This window comes from Chinchilla lanigera, unplaced genomic scaffold (assembly GCF_000276665.1).
Source record: "Chinchilla lanigera isolate Chin_1 unplaced genomic scaffold, ChiLan1.0 scaffold00119, whole genome shotgun sequence".
NCBI classification, from domain to species: Eukaryota; Metazoa; Chordata; class Mammalia; order Rodentia; family Chinchillidae; genus Chinchilla; species Chinchilla lanigera.
This window is the reverse complement of record NW_004955520.1, coordinates 507,960-520,729: the sequence shown is the minus strand read 5'-3', so window position 1 is coordinate 520,729 and position 12,770 is coordinate 507,960. Positions and strand designations below refer to the sequence as shown.

The 12,770-nt window shown below is 44.4% G+C and overlaps 1 protein-coding gene across 16 annotated transcripts in view; it reads left to right on the top strand.

Moving 5' to 3' along the window:
- Dnah14 (dynein, axonemal, heavy chain 14) overlaps nt 1–12,770 on the top strand; it is a 317,770-nt gene that overhangs the window by 215,081 nt on the left and 89,919 nt on the right. For 15 of the 16 annotated variants that reach the window (XM_013507038.1, XM_013507034.1, XM_013507036.1 and 12 more), the window contains 6 exons: nt 1,615–1,776; nt 3,657–3,848; nt 4,907–5,088; nt 9,231–9,339; nt 11,178–11,303; nt 12,378–12,472. In XM_013507038.1, the coding sequence (XP_013362492.1) occupies nt 1,615–1,776; nt 3,657–3,848; nt 4,907–5,088; nt 9,231–9,339; nt 11,178–11,303; nt 12,378–12,472 (866 nt within the window). The remainder of the gene's footprint in view (nt 1–1,614; nt 1,777–3,656; nt 3,849–4,906; nt 5,089–9,230; nt 9,340–11,177; nt 11,304–12,377; nt 12,473–12,770) is intronic. The other variant, XM_013507037.1, reaches the window with a different exon arrangement.

Genomic DNA, 12,770 nt, shown 5'->3' with positions numbered 1-12,770 from the left:
GTCCATCTGCAAGAGTAGCCAAAGTCCTAACAATTTCAGCATTGCTGAAAAGTCCAAGTCCCAAGTCTCCTCTGAGATGTAAGACAAACTCTTTTTTTTTTTTTTGGTTTTTCTCCAGTACCGGGAACCGAACTCACGACCTTGCGCTTGCCAGGCAGGCGCTTTGCCACTGAGCTAAATCCCCAGCCCCTATGAATATTGTTTTTAAACCCTCATTTTGTTTTTTAAATTTCTACTGCTGCTGGGCTTATCTATATAGAGTTACTTTTTTTCCTTTCATGTAATATTTTGAGAGGAAATCCAAGGGCCATATTATATCTGCTGTATATCATGGTGTATTAGTCAGGTTTTCTGTTGCTGGACACAATCTCCACACAACCCAAAGGAGAAGAAGTCTAGCCTAGCTCATGGTTTGGAGGATTCATCCATGGTTGGCTGGCTCCAAGGCAGGAATATCATGACAGGAGGGCATGGTGAAGCAAAGCTACTTAGTTCATGGTTCTGGAAAGCAAACCAGGACAGCTGTGTCAGAAAGCAATAGACCAGATGTAGTCCCCAGGCCACGCCTCCATGACCACCCAGATATACCCAGAAGTGTGCTAGGCATTTTCTCATCCACCCAATGAAGTTGGCATAGCAGGATTAACACTTACACCAAAAACCCAGTTCTTCTGCTTTCTAGCCTCCCTTCCCCATATTTTAACATCTGCTGTGTTGAAATAGTTGAGGTTTCTGCCACACATTTTCTTTCTGGGTTTCAAAAGAAGAGGTTTCTCCCCTGCTAGGAGCCCACTGTTCTAATTCAATAAAAAAAAACTTTCAGAAAACCATGTCAGGCCAAAGCTGAAATGAACATGACTCCCCTTCTCCTGTATGACTCTGGATTTGAAGGTCACTGGGTCTGTTTTCCAGACCTTTCAGAGTTCTTCTGGCCACGCATTGCTTTCCATGTGTAATGATCAGGGGGCTGAATAAACTTGGGCAGTTCTCAAAATGTCATATGTGGGACAGGAAATCAGCTCCTGGTCACCTCTCACCTAATCTGAAATACTCCACACTTCTGAGTGTCTGAGGGGAGCCCTGAAGAGGATTGGCTTTCTTTTTTAAGAAAACTTAAATTTACTCTCAGAAGTGAAATGTTCACTTTACTATTCTAGCAGAGTTCCTTTCCCTGCTTTTTCTCTTTATTATCTTCCCCATTGGATTAGGAACCCTATATACAGGTGAACCTGGTTAAGTTAAAATAACCCCCCACTACATTATTTTTAGTTTGTCTGCTCTGAGAGAGAGGGACAGAGAGAGGGAGGGAGGGGAGAGGGACAGGGAAAGAGAGAGAGGGAGAGAAGGAGAGAGAGCTGTCCTACAATCCTTACCCCTCCTCCCCAGGGATAATGAGGGCTTGGCATACTGTCAGTGCCAAGTATATGTTTCTCTGATATTTGAATGAATGGAAGAATGGGGCTTGCTTTGACTGAAATATTTTCACAGGCTTGATTTAAGAAGTTAGCTTTTTAAAAAAAAGCCTCAGTTCCCCTTAAATACTTTCTCAATTTGTTTACAATATAATATATAAATAATTTACTCATTCCCAATTAAATATATGTTTGACCTAAGAGATCATTTTTGGAAGATTTGAACTACATCGTCAGTTTGGGGAAAATACCTCACTTGTTTGAAGATGAAGATCTGGGTTCTATTATAGTGAGGATTCGATCTTTGGCTCTACAGTCTGGTTATACAGATGACAAAAAGTCTTTACTTTCATTCTTCCAAAAGGTATGGTTTTTGTGGGTTGCCTTTATCAAACTATCATGTTAAATCAAACACAAACTTTTATAATTTGGTTCATGATTTTCAGACTGCATATGACTTCTTTATTTCTTTAAATGAGTTTTTAAAGCTAACATCATCCATCTCTGCATACAAACACACTGTACCCCAAGTGCAGGCTATTAGTAGCTTTTTTAAAAAGTAGTAACAGCTATTGGAAATAAAATGGGAAATTTCCAAGATTCCTTCCTCGTTAATGAGATTTTCACTTCAGCTATGTTGGTAACAAGTCAGGAAAGGCATGAAATAAGAATTCTTATGCCGGGTGTGGTGGCACATGCCTGTAATCCCAGCACTCAGGATGCTGAGGCAAGAGAATTGCAGGGAGTTCAAGGCCAGCCTGGGCTACATAATGAGTTCAAAGCCAGCCTGGACTGCATAATGAGACTCTATCTCAAAAAAAAAAAAAAGTCTCTCATCCCTTCAAATAGCCCTAGGACTGACCCAAAAGTGATAAATATGAAAAAAAATAGCCAAAGAAAGTAGATAGTCCTTGGAATGAACTCAGCCACCAGGGTCTAATGAGAGACCTAGACTGGCCCAGTGACCTGAGCCTTTGTGCCCCTCAGATATGATGGATGTCTGCAGGAGAGGTACAGCAAGGCCCAGCCCCAAGATCCTGGGGGAGGACCACAGAGTCACTCATTTCTGGTGCCATTTTGTGTCTATGTTAGGGTTATTTGAAAATTGAACCTGACCTCCCAAGTACTTAGTATCCATCACAAGGAGAAGACATAAAAATAAATAAATCCATATAGAGCCACAGTTGATAGAAAGCAAATGCAGTATGAATGGATACTTAGACGTAGTAGAAGGAAGGATAGTAGTTGTCCTGATAATCCATGGCACTCTAGTGCCTAGTTACCATAATTAGTTTATTGAATTAATTATGAGCAGTAAGAAAGAATGAAGAAATTGTCATTTCAAGTGTGTAGGCTAAGGTACTCCAGAAATCAAACCTAAGAATCCCAGTTAAAGATTAATTCAGTCTTATAAATATCTCACCCTACTTCCAAAAGTGATTTGCTGCATCTTACAATAATGGTAAATAATAAAGGCCACTTTCACTGTTAACACTGGCTGTGTCCAGGCAGGAGTTAAGAATGGGTAAAACAAAAAGGCACTTTCATTTTTGCTTTAAATGTTTCTGTATTATATGAATTTCCCATTGAGTTTATTTTCTTTATAAATTTTTTAAAGACCAAAAGGAGGAAATCAAAGAAAATCTTACCCTTCAGGCTTCTTTGGACTTCACCGTACTTACTTGGCAAATAGGTTACATGATATTGCCACTTTATACAAGTGGGACTCTGGGTTAAGAGGAGCACTGACCACTGAGCTGCCTGTCATGTGGCTTCACACAGCCAGGTCTCCTGAGGACATGGGGACCAGATGGCGGCCCAGGGCCTTGAGCACAGCAGGTATCTGCTGCTGCTGCTGGGGTCCCTGAGTGGTAGAGTTCTTCCACAGGGTGCTCTACCACTCCCTCCACTCCTTGCTTTCTGTGTCTTTCAGCTCTGAGGCAGCTGGCCATTTTCTGTCTGGTCCCTGTAAAAATTGCTAAGTACCCAGACCCAGTGAATGAACTGTAGCACTGACCCCTTCCTAAGAGCATCTCCCTGTAGTCTCGAAGCCGATGCCATGGAGTGGGCCAGGTCAAGCAGAAACTGGGACTCTGGTTTCCCTCAGAAAGCAGATGCTCCAACCACCATTGATCAATCTCCACCCATAAAGGAAAGAATGGAAACAAGTCTTAAATGGAATTTCCAATGTATTTTTAAGCAGTAGGTTACATTTTAACATTTTATATTTCTATTCTTTTTCAGAGAATAAATAAAAACCTCCATATTTTTATAATCATGAGTCCTGTGGGGCCTAACCTGCGCCAGAACTGTAGAGTGTACCCTGCCATGATCAGTTCCTGCACGATAGATTGGTACCAGAAGTGGCCAGAGGATGCGCTCCTCATGGTAGCCAATTCTTTCTTAAGGGAAAAGGTGAATCCAGAGAAGAGAGAGGTAAGTCGCTGATGAGATTGAGGTCTCTGCTTATCGATGCCACCCAGACAGCAGTGAGCTCTTGGTGGGCACAAACAGAAGCTATGAGCCAAATCCAGAACAGGCCTGTTGCTTATTTAGGTTCCACCCCGTCTTTTCTGTCAGTGTCCGCTGCATCTCAGAGATGCCCGGAGTCTGTGCTGCCTGGGTTGTCAGTACTCTGCCCCATGGTGAACTGCAGACTTCCACGAAGGAAAGTGGCCTCCCTGTGCACAGCAGGCTCATGAGGAGGGGTGGGCACCACTATGTGTGCTAACGGAGGGCATCGGCTCAGCTGCTGCACAAAACTACAAAGAAAATGAGCTCAGGGTGTGTGAGCCACAAAGAAGGTCTGTCCTGTGGGTAAAGCTAATCCCACAGGACCTGTCTGACATAAGAAACCACAAAGGCCTTGGGGCAAGGGGCTGCACCCTGACTTTTCTTCAGCTCAAGACAGCCGGAGTCCATGGACCAAAAAGAAAATGGAGCTGTATTCAGAGCGACTGGTGCTCAACGAGGCTTGCTGGATGGGAGATGGGCAGCCAGGATTTGGTTATGAATTCTTTCCAGTATCAGCAAAGGAAAAGGCTCTGGCCTTGCCCGCCTCCTCATCCCTCAGGTTCTTACACATTTGTAGCTTTATTCTACTCGAGCAGATTTCCGAGAGTGTCCTGCCACTGATGACTGCTTGAACACAGGAAATGAGAGGTGAAGGCCTCAGCTGTTGATTCGGAGCCCTCTGTACTGGGTGCTGTCTCTGGCATGAGGGTGAAGCCAGGATAATGCATCCCAGGTGCCACAGTCACTAGCCCAAGAGTCACCTCTCCACCTCACGGTGGTCCCATCCACTAACACTCATGTTTGTGGGGACTGGTGTGTGGCTCGCAGGAAAATGCCAGTCTTTCGTTTGGGACCTTTCTCTACAACCAGCATCTCAGGAGTGATCCATTATTTCAAGTTGTTCACAGTGTTTGCTTTTCTTTTTTTAATGCATATTCAGATTGCTTTCTTTTAATTCCTGAAAAATTGCTATTCTTTAGAATTTAAGAGAAAAATTTGCTCAGACATGTGTCCAGATCCACAAAAGCATAGAAGACTTGGCAACAAGCTACTTTAAAGAAACCGGAAGTCATTATTATGTCACGCCTAGCAGCTACTTACAGTTCATGGAAACATTTGCACACCTTTTAAGGTCCCAGGAGGCAGAGATGCACAGGAGGAGGTGAGACTGTGAGACCAAGCCAGAAACCCATGTTTTATATCAGTGGTTCTTATTTGTGGGAAGAGATGAGCCTGAATCTGCCTTTTCTGTGTAGGACCTTCACAAAGGTGCGGGTGTTTTCCCAGTGCATCCAAGTGTGCTCCAGTGAGGCAAGGGGTCAGGGGTCAGTCAGATGCTCATCACTAACAGGGACAGAGAGAGCACAGACAGTATCCACTGGGAGGACCCTGGAAGGAGGGGAAATCCCTGGTCAGAACACAGGCTGCCAGGGGTGGAGCCCAGAGCCTCCATTGTGTTCGGCAGGGCTCACCACTGAGCCCAGGGGCCACCCCTCACTCCTAGTCAGAGCCCAGAAGGCAGCAACAGTCCCCAGGTGGACAGGAAATGAGTGCAAAGCAGCCTTGTAGCCTCTGCTCACCAACATCCCCATGCTCTCTGTCCTGGGGGGACAGGTTAGCTGCAGGTGAGCCTACCACACAAGGTGTGCACAGGCGCCGTGGCAGGACCACCTGTCATGATCCAGCTAAGGATTCTTTCAAAACAGTTAGCCATCAATTGTAGCAATAATACCGAAATCCCCCGCGGAGGGTATCAGTCTATCCTACCTAGCAGTATGGCACATAGATACAAAATAAAGAGAGAGGAAGTTCTGCAGTCAAGAAGCTCTGGGATTACCCAATGTTCTCTGTGCAACAAAAGGCCTCATGTCCAAAAGCTCATGGCTTTTATTGGTATCAGTCAGGGAAGTGGGTAGGGGAGTATTAAGAAAGGATAGGCAGAGTTTAAGGAAGAGCAGCTTTGTAGGCATTGACTGCACCAGGCACAGAGGCCTCCAGTTAGCAGTGTAATGGAAAGTTTGATGTGTACGAGCCTGTCACTTTACTTCCAGGAAGGGATAATTCTTTCTGAGTCCCATGGCCTCAGCTGAGTGTTATCTCACGTCTTAGCCCTGAAATCCCAGAGGCTCAAGGCATCAACACAGAGGCTATTCTCGCCCAGACAGGATCACATTCTTTCAGGCCATTGAGGGAACATCTGGTTCAATATAAACAGCTCTGCATATCTCAGTGAGTAGGGTAGAAAGAGAGGCAAGGGGCTCCACTGCTTTGGAGAGCACAGCTTGGCAGTCTCCTACACAACAGGGCTTGCACACCCTGGGCTTCCACAGGCCGCCAGAAAGCCCAGGGTAAAGTGATTTTCATTGCTACTTGTTTGTGTGCCAGGTGAGGTCAGGCCTGATGTTTATGGAAGAAGCAGTAGCTGCCTTGACAGCAGCTTTTGCTGATGGAGTCAGGATGTATTTTCATTACATTTTTGTTAAGAAGGTTTCATTTAAAAGATCTGACAGACTCAACACTAGTTAGATTCAGGGCAGGTGAGTGGCCATGGTGTCCAAGTAGAGAAGGTCCAGGTCTCCACTCCTAGAATCGACCCACTTGGGAGCTCAGAGTTAAGTGGAGGGTGAGGGCAGCTGAGGGCAGCAGCCTGACTAAACTGGCCAATTCCCTGCAGATAAGAGCTAGAGAGTGTTGGACCCTGCTCCGCTCCTCCCTCCTGGTCCACTTCCTCCCCAGGGTTGCTGCTGTTCATCCCCAGCAGACCCCATCACAGCCGCCTTACCCTTCCACAGTGTCCCTCCTGCCTCACCGTACATGTCCACATTGGCACACAGCCTCTGCCTCACAGACCTCGTGCTGTCTCAGAACCTCCCCCCGCCAGGACCCCATGAGAGCCTCACCTTCTACACATGAAAGTCTGTTATGAATCCAAAGTGGCTCATACCACTAGATCCTCACCAGGGGTCCCACAGCCGGGCTTGTCCTTGCAGCATTTCCCAGCAGAGAAGTGGGAACGTGGAAGGTAGGATGGTTGATGATGTGCTTTGGGTCTCTTGATGCCAGTCTAGGCTTCTTCCTCACCTCATAATGAGATGTTCTGTCTAAGTCAAAGGTTCCTTTCTGAGGAATTATCACATTTAGAACCCACACTTGAAGTGTGTTCCCCTCCCAGCTAAGCCTTTGGTGTTCTTTTCCAGTGTTCCTTAAAGTCCAGTTTATTTTTAATGACATCTGTTCTTTATCAACTTGAGGAAACTTGATTTCTAGGTCTGTAAGAGTTTTATAAGTTTCATCTCATGCTTTTCCTTTATCAATTGATATAATCATGAGATTTTTCTTCTTTAGCCTGTCGATATGGTGGGCTACACTGACTGACTTTCAATACTGAATGAGTATTGCATCCCTGGAAGAAATCTCTCTTGGCCATGTTGTATAATTCTCCTTATACACTACCAAATTACATAAAATTTTTAAGATTTTATTGTATCTGATATCTCTTAGTACAGCTTGAGCTCCCTAAATCTAAACAATCTAAAATCTAAAATTTTATGACACTCAAAACATTTCAGATTTTTATTCTTATTGCATTATGAAAATAATACATTTATTTGGCAAAGTAATCTAGGCTCCAAGTTGAAATAAAATTCTTAAAGTGTATAGATCATTTTTAAATATGAAATTGATGTAGTCTAACCAATACAAACTAGCATCCATATCAGGTCAATAACTCAGGAAACCTAATTTTAATAATTCCACATGAAATTACAAGGTGTTTTTGCATTCATCCACTTTATGACTAGCACACATCTTAAGAACTGACCTTCATTTTTATCCAGATCCACACATTTAAGGAACTCCTGTTCAGAGACAATTTTTATCTCCTTTGGTTCTACAAGTTGCATTTTCATCCTTAAGTTACAGTTTTCATAAACATTGTAGCAACTTTAGATTCTGCCCAAGTACCTTTATAAGTAAACTGATATATTACATTATTGGAAAATTGATTTTACAAATGCAGAAGTACATAGATACCTGCCTGTGTACACCAGCTTCTGTTTCTTCCACCATCTCACTGGAGGTTGTCTGACTGGCTGTCTCTCTGACTTCACCTTCTTTGTCAAACCTGAATCTTTTTACTTCATGCCTCTCAGATTCCAGGGTCTTCATCTGGATGTTTATTTTTTTATAAGGATCACGGAACAAACTTCTGATTCAGGTGCCAGAGAATCACTGTGACTTTTCTCTTCATTTTGCTGTAAGACTGACTCTTCTTTCTGTACTCTCAAGCAAACCATTTGTTGTCAAGGGGGCTGACAAAGAAACCTTTGGTCAATGAAGTGGCCTGGGTGTTCCAGGCCCATTTACGTTAGACCTCTCAGTATAGCTTGGTGAATTTCCAGGAAACATAACACCGTTCATTCGATGTAAACTGTTGGAATTATTTTTCTCTGAAGAAGGATAAGCACCGCTGACAACCGTGACATGCTTTTCTGCTCCTCTGAGGAGCTTGTCTGTTCCTGCATAGCTTCTCCTGGGATCTGTTAGCAATTCACATAGTCGCTGAATAGCAAAAGGAATACCATTAAATCCTGGGACAATTTTCAGTATTCTTTCCTTCATTTCATCAAAGGGGGTACATTCTACATTAGGATTTGGGGACCTCTTGGTTCCGGAGCAGACATTCTGAAATCATCCATTACTTTCTCCAGTTTGAATATAAAATAGTCTCTAATCCTGTCTCCCGCCCCCCACCCCGCCCCGCACCCCGCCCCCGGTACCGGGAATCCAGCTCACAACCTCGCGCTTGCCAGGCAGGCACTGTGCCACTGAGCTAAATCCTCAGCTAAAGTAGTCTTTAAATTGGGACCACTGAATCATTGTTTCTCCAGTCTTGGCTACATGACGAAGAAACATCCAGGACAAGACAAACTTCTTTTTTACCCCTTTTCTCAAAATCTTTCAGCGCCTCCTGCAGCCTCTCGACGTCCTTGGCTTCCCAGGGTCCCTCGCAGCCTCCACCTCCCCTCCGCGGCTTCCCGGGGACGGAGCTCCTCCCCCGCGCACACACGCCCTCCCCCTCCCTTACACACGCCCTGGCCCCGAGCGACGGAGCGAGAACCAGAGAGCGAACACCACCCCGAGCCGCTACCATTAGCCCTCCAAAACGGCGCCCCTTCAGATTTCATAGCGTTTCAGATTTTCAGGTTAGGGATGCTCAGCGAGAAAAGTCCATGCAAGTATTCAAAATTCCCAAAAATAGCGAACCTGAAACTGTTGCGATCTCGTGCTTTCTTTTTTCTTCAGGGATCGTTTCTGCTTGGGTCTCTCCACAATGCTGGAAGCAACCAAACTAGTTAGTGACATGCAAGAAGAGCTCTTGATTCTTGGCCCTCAGATAGAACAAAAGACAAAGGTAAAAAACTGTTTGCTTTGAAATTCCTTTTAGAGTCATTGTCTACTGTGGAACAGTGGTAGAAAGCAAAGGATCGGACCCCTAACAAAGGCTAGAATGCCAGCACCAGTACTATGTCATTGTGAAACCTTGGAGATCACTTCACTTCTTTAGTCTCCCCTTTCTTATCCATAAGAGGAGGGAACAAATAAAAATGATACCAGGAAAATAATGGTTACAATTTAAGGGTTAACTGTGATCATAGGTATGTAACTATGATCTGTTCTGTGGAAAGATTCTCTACTGAATTGGAACAGGCTGTGGTAACTTGCTATAGTGGACTGACAACTGGTGGTCAACTTGTAACACCCAGCTGAACTGAACCAGTGTGGTGCTGGGTGTGGGAGGCCCACCTGAGGGTTGTTGCTGGCAGTATAAGAGGCAGAACTGGAGAAGTAGAAAAGAAGCTGTAGAGAGCTGGTAGAAGCTGTTGGGAAGCTGTTAGGGAACTACTGGTTCTCTTGGGCTATTCTCCTGGAGGACCTTCTCATGCTGGCTTTCCTGAGGAACTTTCTCATCGAAGGAGGAGGTTGGGGACCTCACTGTCACTGAGAATAGCTATGATTCACTTTGGGGGAGCTCTGCTCCTCACTTTGAACATCACTTCCTGGCTCCAGAGCAGAAGAGGGTGCACTTCTCAGTCTCCTGGAGAAGCTTGTCACGTTGGCTTTCCTCATCATCAGAGGAGCTCGGGACCTCACTGTTGCTGAGGATGGCTGTGATAACTTTCAGGGGAGTTCCAGTTGTTACTTTGAGCGTCACTTTCTGGCTCCAGTTCAGATCCCTCAGCCTGCAAGCATAGATCCTTCATCCCACTGGCATAGACTTTCTGGCTTCCACCACTGACCTTTGGGCCTTCCCAGCACAGATCTGTGAAATAGGCTTGCATGAGATACTGTCATGAGCTCTAGGCCTCCAGCTGGACTCATGAGAAGCATTGTTATGGGCTCTAGGTCTTCAGTTGGACTCAAGCAAGACATTCCTGTGGGATCTAAGCACTCAGCTGGATTCTTTGGACTTTAGTGTGTGGACAGATTTCCTGCATCTCTATTTGTATATGTGTCCTGTATTATATTTTTCCTCTTGCAAAACCCCAAACTACAACACTTGCCATCTATTAGGAATCATTTTTTATGTGCCTGGTGTATCAGTCAGGGTTTTACTAGAGAAACAGATATAACACAAGGTGTACAGATGTATAAGAAATTACAAGATTGGCTTATGATGGTCAGCCAAAGAGTTGCATGAGGAAGCATGCAGTGAGTGTCTGCACACTGAAGACCAAAGGAATCAGTCCAGGGTCTGGAGTTCACTGCAGAATTCCATGCAAGTCCGTACCAGGAGGCGATGAGTCTGCAATGGAAGGCTGAAGGATTCAAGGCGGAAGCCAAAGAGTCTGCACTACAATCCAGAAGATGAAGTCCAAGATGAAGGTGAAGACTGGAGCTCCTCCAAAAGGAATGGAAGTTCTTCTGTCCTTCTTCATTTCCCTTTTATAACATCTAGGTGATGATCCACCCTAGGGGTGGCTCCTCTCCACCCTAGGGTGTAGAATTGCTGAGCCAGTTGCTGAGCCAAGTTTGGTTAAGCTCCTAAACTTCTCAAGTTGACATAATCAACCACTACACCTGGTATGAAATGACATTCATTGTAGTCACCTTAGTCACTCTACCAAACAAATATATTTCAGGATAATTTTGATGAATTTTATATAATAATGAAGTGAGCTATTTTAATTTCTCCTTTTAAAAGAGATCATGTTTCAAAATTCATTCTAAAATAATCGCTTGGCTCATTAGGAAATAGAAGTCTTGATGGAAAGACTACAGAAAAATTCACAAGTCGTGGAGAAAGTTCAGATGCTTGTTAAACAGGATGAAGAAATCATGGCAGAAGAAGTGAGAATGGTGGAAGATTATGCTCAGGTAAAATGCACATGTATGTAGTCAGTGCAAATCATTTGAGATTTGGAGTTACTCCCTAACTCCAAATGTAAAGTTAGGACCACACTGAAGTAGTAGTACTCAGTGACCCAGCCATGGATGTTTCTTCCTTTTATCCCAACAAATATGTATCATGCTTCCCTGCACACAGGAGTCTGTGAAATGAAAACATTCACACTCCAAGGCATTGGAGAGAGAAGAGTGTCATCATCTTCTGTGTCTTTAATCAAGCAATTCATCAACTAATATATGTATATATGTTTACTTACAAACCTAGGGGTTCTGGTAAATTTTATTTTGTACAGCCCCATTATTAAAAGACAGGATGGATTTAGAATGGTACATGTCTATCAAGGACACTTGTGAAGGAGAGTGCCAGCTTCCACTCTGAGTGGTGACCAACCCCCACCTGTAGTTTTATTGTGCATGAATAGAAAGACTTCCTGCTGACCAGCCTCTCGGCCCATCCAGTGAAAATCTGTCCACACATTTGTGGGACATGTGCATATTACAGTATGACATTGGCCCTGTACCTTCCTGTCCACTGCCAGGACCGCAGGACAGTGGAAAAAGGAAGCACTTCCTATCCCAGGTGACTTACAATAGGAAAGTAATTCAACTCACACAGCAAAGTAAGTTTAAGCAATGAAAATATAAATGTATAAGCATAATTCTCAACTCAGCTCTTCAACCAGATCCAGAAAGTGTCCACAGCCACCGCTGCACCACCAAGCAGCCAGAGTGAGGAAAAGGGGAAAGAGGAACCAGTCCTGTGCCCCTGTAGCCCCAGTGGCAGCTCCTTCCAGGCTTTGGGAGGGGCCGAGCTCACGCTTTGTTGGCTTCACAGTGAGCCACCTTCTGCCCAGGGGAGAGCAGCACAGGACTTTGAGAATCAGGAAGTGTGTCCCGACTCATGTGCATATGTCCGAATCATACAAGATGCCTAACTGTAGGCATTGTAAAAATCTCAAGTCATATTTCCAGCTCCAGCATATAAAACAATGTAAGTGTAGAGCTACATTTATCTGTACTTGGAGGCTTCTATTTTTATTGCAGAGAACTACCAATGAACTACAAAGTGTGCTGCCAGCTGTAGACAAAGCAATCGGGGCTCTGAATGCACTGGATAAAGCTGATGTTGCTGAATTAAGGTAAGTGATTTACCTACATTTCTTTTGAGTTGGAAAATCTCAGAATAAACATAAATGTATCACAAAGGTTACCAAATCTGTCCTCCAATTTTAGATTACTTCATTTTTAACCTAGGAGGGTTTCTTTCCCTCCTAGAAGCAGTGTGGCTGCAGACCCAGGTGGCAGTAATTCACTGCAGAGAACATCAAAAGGGCATTTCTCGGGGCTGGGGATTTAGCTCAGCGGCAAAGCGCCTCCCTGGCAAGCGCAAGGTCGTGAGTTCGGTTCCCGGTACCGGAGAAAAAACCAAAAAAAAAA